We start from the raw sequence: 12152 nt of genomic DNA, 5'->3' as shown, positions 1-12152 counted from the left end.
CTAATCTGCTGACTATAGGTGCCATGTTGGAATGGAAGGTGTGCTAACAGGGGGGGGGGGGGGGGGGGAGGAGGAGGATTAAGAGAGCAATGACACAGACAGATGGGAAACAAAAAAAAAAAACATGGCAGATAGAGGGGAGAGGAGTGCCGAGAAAAACAAAGACATGTTTAGAGAGAATGTTGCATGAGTTCGGGGGCATACATGCGAGGCAGACACAGCAGGATCACGAGCACGCGCAACAGAGAAATCCTTGTTGAAAAGGGCCAGTGAGTGGGAGAGGGGTTGAGACAGGGGTGTTGAGTGGGAGGGAAAGATGTGCTTCATTGCAACGAGGACAAACACACACACACAGCTCCTGAGGATCCTGGAGCCTTCATGTAAAACAGGAGCTGTCCACTGTTTTTAAGTAGCAACAAAGGCAGGATGTATACGGGCCGGTTCATCATTTGAAATGTTAGAATATCTCAAATGGAGCCATGTTGGCTTGTGACAGTGCTTTTTTTAATGCAGCAATAACAATCCTATTGTAGCGAAAGGTCATTGTTTTAGGAGGTTTACACACAAGGAAGCAGTGTGTGATGAGTTAAGGCTGGAAATCATAAAACCGCTTAACATGTCTGACACCCTTTTAAATCACTGTCAGATACAAGATCCCCCTCGTCAACCAGTGCAGGCATATTTGAAGCGCATCTTAAAAAGCATGCTATAAAATAAACACTGTCACTTTAAGGGTTTCAGCTCCAGCACAGCATCAGGACAGTCTCTGAGAAAGAGTACAGCTTTTCTTTATTGAGTATTTGTGTGTGAGTTTGACAAACAGCTCATCGTCTCTCTCTGTGGAAATGAACTTATTCAGCCATGTTTGCTTTAACCAAAAGAAAATCAATACAATTTGGTCTGGGTTGGACGCTGAGCCGGAGTTAGAATATATTTTGTTTGGATCGTCTAGTGTAAGGCTACGAGTTCAGATTTATCTACATTGCATTCACATTGACACTTTCAAAGACCTTTCTGAAAGCCATGCAGTTATGTGCAAACGTGGCTAAATAACCAAAATCTACCAATGTTGAACAGGATTACTCTTAATCCCCTGGTAGCAAACAAAAAGACAGAGGCAGCGAGTACAGCTCATGATTGTCCAACCTGTTTGCATCTTTTTTTTTGTGGAGCTTCACTCTTCCAACACTCAGAATATAAATAAGAAGATATATTCACTTTTTAATAGCTTGATTAGGCATATTAGAACCCCTGTTTGGTTGAAAAAGGACCATGCATTCATGAATATAAGTAAGCACAATGCCAGCCGGGCCACTCGGCACAATAATACGAGAACGAGCTCATATTAGTAAAAATGATTGGCTGCCATAGATCCTTTGAGTGGGCCTCTGCTTCTGATTACACGAACATCAAAGACGCCTCATCAGAAAGTCTAATGGAGGAACAGGGCACTTGACCAGGAAGAAAGACAACAATGGACGCTGTGGATCTGTGCATATGCATCAGTGAGCCTCCTTCTACACAGTGTTCCTTCGCAGAAGCTGCTTCCTCTCCAGGGCGCATTTCACATCGAGTCCTCGACAGTAAAAAATTAGCATCAGCAAACAATAGACAGAAAATGTATCCGCTTTAGTGCTGTTCTTTACGGCTTTCCCTCCCCAATGGTTAGTAGCTACAATAAAAGGGGGAATTAGTCGTATTAGCTGTACTTCTTACCATCAGCTAAGTATTAAAACAGCATGAAGCAGACAGCGGCGTGTCATTAAGCTTGATAATATTTGCGAAGTGGGTGAACTAAACCTGTTTTTCCAAAACAGCATTCACTGCTACGGCTAGCTACATGGCCAAAATGCAGCCCGGGGACACAATGACTCACTTAATTAAGAAATTGAATTTGTCACATGGCTGAAACATTGCAGCCCCGTATTAAAAGTCAGCAGAGGGAGCTTTTCAAATCCAACACTAAATCTAACACCTTCTTGTTTCTGCAAGTTGTCCATTCCAGTTGCAGTCTTGATAACGACTGACTGCTAACGGAGGGAGGGTTTTTTTTTGTCTTCTTTCTTTTGCCATGTCTGCACACGAACACTGTATTTTTCACATGGAGTTGATTGTAAGCGTGATAGATTTTAGGTAAAAACAATCCGCTTTGCCTCTGCGCTTTGCCTGTCATCGCCTTTGTCCGATCTGACTTAAAGCAGTTTGAATGAACAGAGCGAGAGCAGAGTTTTTCATCCCTCCCTCTCCCTCTATGAAATGGACCAAAAAGGTTGGGAAATATACTTGGGTGGCGGTAAATAAATTGTTATTTTTTTCAATATAATGGAGTATACCCAGGAGCTAAATTGTAATATGACATGAGGAAACTCGCAAATGAATCCTTGCTGTTTGGGATTGGCCAAAAAAGCCCACATGATTGACTATGTTGAATCTCTGCTTATCGTCTACATGACTAACAATGAGTCATATCAGACTTCTGACCTGTCACGGGGGCTTCAATGTCCAGCAGGTTCTTCTCTGCGCGCAAGATAGCACCGCCCTCTGCTATGAGCCTCAGCGCCACCGATTCCTCCACGCGGCCCTCCTTGGTTAGGTGAGCTTTCAGCACGTCCACTTTGGGCTTCCCCTCACTGTCGAACACCTCTTTAGCCGTCAGCCGGTGACTCGGGGGGAACGGAACAGCTGGAAGGGGAAGAAGAAAAAAAAAAAACTATCATTAGAGCTGTTTATTCTTTCATTATATATTCAAAGTGATTTAATTCACCTTTCACTGATGAAAAGGCTTATGTGGATGGATACACAGATAACGCCACATCGCTGAGCAATCGACATTTAAGACATGCGAGGAGCAGATACTCGGCGCCTTCCAGGGGATCCACTCCCGCAAGAGAGGGAGTAACCGTTCACTCCGATTCACAGAGCCCTCATTCTGAGACAATTTACCAGATTGCTGCTGTGATCTGTGAGTCACTTAAAGTTCAGTATTTATAACAGAGCCTCACAGTTTCTCATTTGCTTCGCCGTTTTCATCGGCAAAAGTGATTACGTGAAGATCAGAACTGAGGTAAATCTGTTAAAATGGCCAAAACAAGTCTAAATAACATGAGGTAGTTTGCTAGGTTTAATGTGCAATGCAAACATCAAAAGAGAACATATGGTAACATGTTTCTTACACTTCTAATTCTTCTTATAGAAGAACAGAGATATTATCTAAAGTTTGACATTTGCTTCTGTGTAAGTCACTATTATTTCAGAGTATAAAATGATGTGTTTTTTTGCCTCCAGTCTGGAAGGCATCATGGAAATTAGACTAACCAAATCCACAACAAATCTCTGTTACTATCAATTACCATAATTAGTGGCCTAATAAGGGCTGCTTTTCACAGCAATTCAATGAGTAATTTTGGATACAAGAGATGCATTCAAAAGGCCTGAATCCTGTTTGCATGCATTTTCATTTTAAACAGTGAACTTTATAACCTTATCAGCGCATTTAAAGCAGACGGAGCACATTTACCATGCACAGCCCAATGAGTCTTTGGACAGACTGTGAATCCAAATCCTGCTCTTGTGACCAAAGAATAGAAACCCCCACAATGCAACTCTTTAAAATGGACCCCGTGTCGCTGCCATTTAAGCAGCTGACATCAAACAGGTAGGAGGAAACTTAATGTTTTTAAATGAAACCATCATTGTGAGGTACTTTTAGTGGCCTCGACCTACACAAAGGCCCAGAGTGTTAATATGTCCTTTTTACTGCCTCCCTAATGAGCCAGTTTATACTGACAGAAAGGTACAAAAAGGACTTAATTAAAGACGACATCCTGTGGACTTTCCAATTCAGCAGCTCTCCAGTCTTCGAAATATAAAAGCTCTTAATTAACGTCCACTTGCCGACTTTGCACATAGCATACAAGTGTGACTTACGCACTAAGCTGAAAGCAAATACTGATGCGTCGGTAGCTCTATGAGAGTATGTGTGTGTTGCCTTAGCATCCATCCTTCCCAAAGGTGACATCAGTGGTAATCAGACCTGCGCTTACTCGGTGTCACACTGTGCTGTAGGGACAGACGATATCCAGGATGTCAGCATTTAAAGCTTTCTAACAGGCGTGCAGTGAAATTTCAGATTTAATGAGCTCGCAGAGTTTCATTTCCTGCATTTCTTACCAATGACATCAACAAGAGGCAAGGTGCAACGAGCTCACTGAAAATACATTCATGAAATACGCTGATTGATCCAATTAGATAACATTTAAACATCACACCTTTTATTTAATATCTTAAAGCCAACATTATGATTCTGGTAAACTATAGGGAATATTTTTCTATGTATGTAGCTAATCAGTTGCTCCTTATTCAATTCAAAAGACTTTATTTGTCCCCGGGGGGCAATTTGACAATGGTGTCAAACATCCGGAAGACATCGTCTCACAGTTTCTTGATAACCTTTAGAATCATTTTTTTGCCCTTCTTCAAGCAACAGCTTTTTCAAGTCTGCACATGTAACATCCACTGTCTCTTAACATAAACCAATATCAATCAAATGTACGTTTTAAAATGACCACTAAAGGATCTGGGACATTCAGCAATCCTCATCAGAGATAGTATTACACTGGGGAGGGGGGGGCCCTGGCCCTTGGGGCTTTTGACTTGAACGACGACACAACTCTGAGCCCTGTGGAGGTAGGAAACGTACAGCGTGAACATTTAATACAAACTTGTTTAAGTCACATCTGTGATTTAAACATGACAGCTGGGGCCAGAGTCTGATATGCACTACTTAATATAAAGTGTATCGATCTTTAGTGTCATAAATAAATCCATATCCCATCATCAGAGGCAGAGGGTATGGTAGGCTACAGTGATTTATTTTACCCATATTGTTAGCCAATTAAGCATGACTGCTCCGACAGGTCAAATCCCAAGGCAGTCTGTACCACAACCGAGCTGTTCTTTGATCCAAACTTTAAGAGACCTAACCAAATTATTTTCAACAATGTTTGCAAAAACATCTTCATCCTCATATAATGAGAAAGGCAGGAGAGCCACCCTGAAGACTTGTGGTTCTCAAACTTTTATTGAAGTCCCCCTAGTGAAATATTCTTTCAGCCAAGTACCCTCATCTGGAAAGATAAGCCCGTGTAAAGAACTAGAATACGGCAGTGTCTGAATTAATATACATATATATATAAAGTTGTTGTGATATGCAAAATGAAACTTTGTAAAAAAAAAAAACAAAAAAAAACCCTGATGATGTTTTGCTGCTTTCGAGAGTCAGTGTGCAGGGGTTTACTTACAGTTTCAGGAAACAAAAACAAGAAATCTTTCACTTTGGGGTTACTAGTACTACTTGTTGTATAGACTTCTTTAGTTGCCATCATATAAAAACAGGTATGGATATTTTTTGTTTTATAATAGAATCGTATCAAAATGTTCAACTCTTGTATCGTCCAACAGGCTTAGTGTATTTGTGACACTTTTTGTTTGTTTGTGCAATTGTTTGCTTTCCATGTCAAATGTTTAATATCTGTCAGGGCTCACTTTCTGTCAGAATATTATTCATTGTTGAAAGGAAAATTCTTTCTTTTTTTTTTTTTTTTGTTTGTTCCAAACATGTCAAAACACGCATCGTTCACTGGAAACGATTCACAATTTGATCCCAATCCATGTTTGGAAAGGAGCAGGGAGAAGATCAAGTCTTATTTGCCTGCCCCTCACTCAAAGAGAAAACCAAAGATATAGTATCTAGACGGTCTGTCCAATTACAATCACTTGGCGACTAATACCACGGCAACATAAAAAAAAATCTGACAACACAGAGTCTTTGATTTCACTTCCACATAAAAAAAAGAGGAAAAAAGACACTAGCTTCCAATTTCAAAAAGTGGAACAATTCTCTCCTTTTGCATTTTCTTAAACTCAAATAAAATAATAAAAATTTAAAAAAAAAACAATGAAAATGACTGACCTTCATTGAAGAAGATTTTAAATTACTTTTAAGTAAACATTTACAATTTTAAAAGACCAAGGCAAACATTCTGTAGTTATTTATTGGATTAAATGTATAATCTGCAATAAAAAAAATCCTGATTAAAAACATTCTACATGTCTAGAGTTACTGGTTGGTCACATGTTTCCAGTCTTAATTGACCCTCCTGACTCGACTTTGTAAAAAGAAGTCAACCATATATTTTTGGATGAACTTGTATCACTTAAAACACAGCTGAAGCATGACTCAACACACCTTCAGTGTTTTCAAATATGGAGAAAGATAGACACATCGATTGGTAGCACAGACTAAATTGGCCATTTGAGTTGATTTGAAACATTTTCACAGACTGATGCTTCCTCAAACACACAGCAGTTGGTGCCTTCAGAGTGAGCTGTGGATGTTGAAGGAGCCACATCCGTTCCACTGAAGGGACCAAACATGACACATCCTGAAATTTAATCACTTAAGAATAATGTTGCTCTTTAAAAAAGTCAGGTTGTAGACTCTGACTGGTCCTTCTTTGAAAAAATGGTGCATTATTTTAGCTTTCCCAACATCTGAACAGATCATACTGAGACGCTGGAGGAGAGAACACCCTCTTTATGAAGAACGGGCTACAACTCCTCATCAAGCAGCCAATGAGAGAGCGACATATTCTCTGTTGGACAAGCTTGATCAGTACATGCTCACGTAGGGCCCTTCTACTGCCTGGCCTCCTGTCCTGAAACTTAGAGGCCAATTTAGTAATGTGTTATTTGATTTACTTTGTATAACAGACAGATGTATTAAACATGGGAAAAACAGTGTGTGTGGTTAGTTTGTTTCTTTTTCTTCCTTCCCCCCTTTCTATGTAGAGATTATATTTTATTAAATGTCTTTGGTCAGGTGAATTGGTGTGTTTGTTATTCCTTGTTTGAAAAATCTATAAAAATTGTTGAATAAAAAAAAAAAAAAAATCTGTATTTTGCCTGACGCCTTCGAACACATCACCCTTATGCTTTCTACAATCATGACAATGGAAACAGAGTTTTCCCCTCTTAGACATTCTCACAGCCCTTAAATTAACACCCACCCTTGCCATAAATATAACGTGGTACATTGGAATCGTAAGTTCGACGAAACAGTAAAAAGCCTTCAACAAAAAAAAGTCTGGCGCAGAGAAAAAAAAACATTTCAGAGGAGAAAATCAGTTTTACATTTGAACAAGAAAATAAATGGTGAGGTCAAATATTTCCGTCCTTGTAATTACATATTCACTGCTGACTGTCAAAGCCGAATAAATAAGAAAAAAAAAAAACAGCTAAATCTCCACCCTTTTCCTGCCAAGCAACAGTGTGAGAGCATTCCCACACAGTAATGGCGGATTGTTGCGAATAACCCTGTGCACTCAGCCTTTCATACACAGCTTCATAACTGTGAGAGCACAAACTGACCCGAGGCGATCTGCCTGAAGCCTAAGTGTGACTCAGAAAATGTTCTCCATTAGCCGCTTGCTTTTGCCTTCATTAGTTTTACCATTTCTCTGTTCCCTTCTGTTATGTAACAGCAAAATTGCACTGCAGCCTCGAATCGAGCATGAGAGAGAAATGATGAGAGAGGGAGAGTGAGAGAGGGTCGGAGAGGATGAAAAAAAAAGAAAAAGAAAAAAAATATAGGCAGGAGTCTGATTTAACTTTCCCTGGTCATTTGTCTCAGATTAGCATTGTAATTCCAACATACAAATTAAAGCCATCCATCAGCCATTAAGTTTAAAGACTAAGAGGTAGCTTATCCACAGGATGTCTGGGGGGCGTGCTGAATAAAGTTTATTTAATACTGTCTCGTGTCGGTCAGCAAGGTTTACAGCCACATTTAACAATGAGCATCTTTTGAACTCACAAAGCTTTAGATGATCAACCCCTGCAGCCACCTTTGTTCATGCAACATTTGTTGTCAGAATAATTATCCCAAAAATACTGCAGGCTTTCAGGTGTTCTTCTGGATGAATCTGCACCATTGGGTGCAGTGCATCTGCAGCCGCTGAGAAGCAGCGAGAAAAACAGGCAGCTTGAAATGTTCAGGTTGGTGTAGTTCAGCGCTAATGCGATCCCTCTGAGGAACGAGACAGCGGGAGGTGTGCAGTCATATGGTGCTGGACAGATCAGCTTAATTGGAGAAAGCGAGACAGACTGTTGCAGAGCTCACCGAGCAAACCTCTGGCTTCAGTTAGTGAAGAACAGAAAGAGTGCAAGCATGATTTTTGGCCTGAACTGGCGGCAAAGATGTCTGCAATTGCTGTACATCACCCTCCTGCTTGGCCTTGTCAGCAGCTGAAAAGTTGAGTAAGCTACACTTTAAGACTGTGGATACAAAATAAAACAACGTTTCATTCTCATTAAGTAAAATCCAGAGGATATCTCTGAAAATCAGTGACCTCAAGACCTCTTAAAAAAAAGAATTCCAACACCTGGCTCTACTTTGTGGCAAATCAACATCTGAAGTTGCAGAAGATAATATCCAGCTTCACATACACAACATGGACATAAGCAGACAGACACTGTGCTGGTATATCTTCATCAACTGCCCAGCAAAACCTAAAGCAAACATGGCTGCCCCAGAAGCTATTAGGGAGTTAGCTCTCTGCTAATAACTACCGTTTATCATAAGAAATGTGGTCTAGACTTGCTCTTTATGAAAAGTGCCCTGAGGTGTCTTTTGTTATGAATTGGCATTCCATAAATGAAATTGATCCGAAGTCAGCATGGCCTCGGCAGGTTTGGGATGGTGGCCAATGAGTGGGCATTGATGAATCGAATGAATTCCTTGAAATACATACAGGTACCGCAGACTGCTTGGCAAGATAAGCCACAACTTGTGATGAATTCTTACAATTCCAGTGCCAGAAACTGAAATCCTTCAATGCTAAGCATCAATCCATCAGATACCAAACGGATCCAAAACAAAATCTGCAGCGGTGCATGATGCAAGACTCGGATTGTCACTGCCTACATCCACCAGACCAGCAATTTTCCTACCCTAAGACTCAGCATGACCAGTGGAAATCTCAGCATGACCAACAGGGAGCTGAGGCAGAACAAAGACTTCACAACTATGCAAGGGTGCAACAAAGGCCGGTTCATACAAAGCATAGAATACCAGAGGTGATTTGACTGCATGTTCAGATGCTTTTATGCAAAGGCAGTACAAGATACTGATCTGTAACTTTGCTTCCTTACTCAAACAGCAGTCACTACAGCCGATCCATTTTTCTTTTTTCGGATGCTGCTGCTGCTGCTGTGCGTCTTATCCTCAGGCAAGGTAAGTGAGTGGCAGCAAAAGCAAAATGTTTATGCAATTAATCAAAGCGAAAGCTCAATCTGATTACATGGTACATGAGTACTAAAGCCTGGTAAGAACATTGCAACAGAACAGGCCCCTTAGCATAGGCATGTGAAAATCCCTTCTACCCATTCTTCAGAGCTGGGCTGTAGAAAGGCCCTTTTTTCTTCTTCTACTTTTGCACCTTTTCGTGCAAATTTTGCATCCGCATTTCTTTTTTTTGTAAATCTTTCTGGGAAATAAACCTTTACCTATAAACCTGTTATGTCATTAGGAGAACTGCAACAAAAAAAAAAAAAAGAACTCATGTGCAACAGTATTTCACAAAAAGAACAAACTGAAATGTGAGAATATGCCTCACAATAAAAGCACAATGAAGTTACATCATACGCATGAGATAAATCTGCTATTGACTGTGCAGAAACGGAGAAAAAAAATTCAATCACACTCAAGACGTTTTCCCAGTTGGAAGCCTTTTAGTGCTGATGCATCTACTGTGTGCATGCCCAGAGGAAGACTGCCAAGTGTTGAATAGTGCACCAAGAGTGTGCAAGTCACTCTCTACTGATAGCCAGGGTCTGTTAATTAAATTACATAACCACATTCAATTAGAAAGGGATATGTTTAGGAGTCCAGGAGGAACAGAATGCATGAGCTTCTGTAGGCGGGAGAAAACAAAGGAACACACTGTACATCCGAAACCCCCCCCAACTTCAAATATCATCTGGCACCAGTTCCATCGCTTCTTTATTACACCACCACAAAGTCCATTCGAATCTGATTACCTGACATGCATAATGCAAGAGATGTGGCCATCTTTGCTGACAACAAAGAGCTGCAGCTGAAGCATATAATGCATTATATTCACTAGGCGTTAATTGCAATATGGTCTACCACACACACACACACACACACACACACACACACTGGATACATCAGCGAGTTGTCTATATGTCAGGACTGAAATTGGCGTCTCCCTTTTTCCACAACTCCGCCTCCCTCTATATGATATCTCGAAAGCCTATAACGCTGTCAATCAATAATTCATAAGTCTGCACTTCATTGAAATAATGCATTCCAACGTACAATTAGCACAACATGAATTCCAGCCGCACAATGACGCCCACAGTCCACACTAGAAATGTATAGTATGGCATCAAGAATGTTGAAATGGGAAACAATGGCTGCCAGCTTAATTTAAAGATAACTACGCAGAGAAACAATATTATTAAATGAAAAGTACACCGTGAACAGTGAGCGTAACATTTATCAAAATTAATTTTCTTAAATGGTCCAAAACTGAACGAGAGGCGGGTCAACACACACTTTCAGTTGCTTGATAATTCTAAAATGAAATAGTTAACCTGGGGTCCTACGATTTCCACTGTGTGGAAAGAACATGGGCAGAACTGAATACACAATCTGTATAACTCATTATATCCTGGATTTGCCAAAGATGTAAGCCAATTTCAAAAGCTAACCATCTCATAGCAGCTTGCATGGCAAGTTAGTAAAAATCTGTTGAAAGAACACAAAAGAACAGAGAAATGTGCCATTTATAGCACTATTCAGAGCACAGCAACTTTGTCAGAAGAGCAACAGAATGTAAAGATTTGTAATGTAACGACAATCATCGAAAATCATATTTGCAGATTTTTGATATATTGTTTTTGTATTTCTCAATATTTATTTGTCAACTACAATCTAGACACCATCTCTGATGACAATATGTTCTTAAATTGTTAAATAAAAGAAGAAGTAAAAAACTAAATTTGGTTTGACAACAAGGAAGCTGGAACAAACTCAATCAGATTTCATCGGGCTGTAAGGCTGTATTCTACCTCGGAGGTGGTGAAGCAGCACAGCTTAACTGGTACACCTGCTGCAAAGAGGGAGGGGAAACTTCTCCTATTTTATAATATTACATATGAAAATGTAGTCAAATGGAAATCAACCTATAGAACATATACAGTACTGCCTGCCATCTGGCCAAAGAGTACGTCTGGAGGTTCAAAAAAGCCACAGGCTTTAGGGCTAACAGTGAAAAGGTCACTTAGAAATTGAAGTGAACCTCTTTACCATGCATTAGCAGGGATGGAAGCTGGCCCTGAATGCAAACGCTTAGCAGAGCTTAGCTTTGAAGCTCAGTGCTTTTGAGTCCGCCTAATATGTCTGTGCGCAGTATGGAAATGGAGTGGTTACCTCTGTGGTTGATGCAGGAAGATGAGCGGAGCCAACAACACTCACCATCCGAGAGTCAGACACACACAAAGAGAGGAAATAAAAATGCAAAAAAGGAGAGTGAGCAGAAATGTCAACAAACACTCAAGAGGACCTGTATCAAAGATATTCTGTTATGAAGACGAGTAACACTGCTGGGCCCAGCAGGTATAAAGGATAACATATCATTTGTGCACACAATCGCTCCTTTTCTTGAATTAATCATTTCTAGTACTTTTACTACTGAATTTTCTCTCTGTAATTAATCATTCACGCCCTAAAATGTTAAAACAGTGCCATTATATTATTCAACGTATTCCAACAAATTGATGGCAAGCTAGTTCAATTTGTTATAGGAGCAGGAATTAAGGTTGTTAACGGTTTCATGTGGTCAGGAAAAAGAGACATCCAGACTGTGTTTAAGTACAGACCGTTCTCTTTATTACTTTACATTAATTAACATTTTTATTCTATTGTTCTTTTGTGCGGTAGTCAACATCACAACTTATTGAGGACCAAAACTTTAATTCAATCAGCGGGAGACCATTCCTGCTGCAGTGATATAAGCTTAAACATCGCATCAACAAACAGGAGAGATATTAGATAAAAGTGAGTAAAA

At 40.1% G+C, this 12152-nt stretch overlaps 1 protein-coding gene across 6 annotated transcripts in view; it reads right to left on the bottom strand.

Annotated features, from left to right (window-relative positions):
* LOC132958764 (protein phosphatase 3 catalytic subunit alpha) overlaps positions 1–12152 on the bottom strand; it is a 65951-nt gene that overhangs the window by 31413 nt on the left and 22386 nt on the right. For all 6 annotated transcript variants that reach the window (XM_061031801.1, XM_061031800.1, XM_061031796.1 and 3 more), the window contains exon 2: positions 2482–2682. Coding sequence is in view for 5 of the 6 variants with exons in the window: in XM_061031800.1 (XP_060887783.1) it covers positions 2482–2682 (201 nt within the window). In the remaining variant the exon portion in view is untranslated. The remainder of the gene's footprint in view (positions 1–2481; positions 2683–12152) is intronic.

Source organism: Labrus mixtus, chromosome 23 (assembly GCF_963584025.1).
Source record: "Labrus mixtus chromosome 23, fLabMix1.1, whole genome shotgun sequence".
NCBI classification, from domain to species: domain Eukaryota; kingdom Metazoa; phylum Chordata; class Actinopteri; order Labriformes; family Labridae; genus Labrus; species Labrus mixtus.
This window is presented reverse-complemented; position numbering and strand designations above follow the sequence as displayed.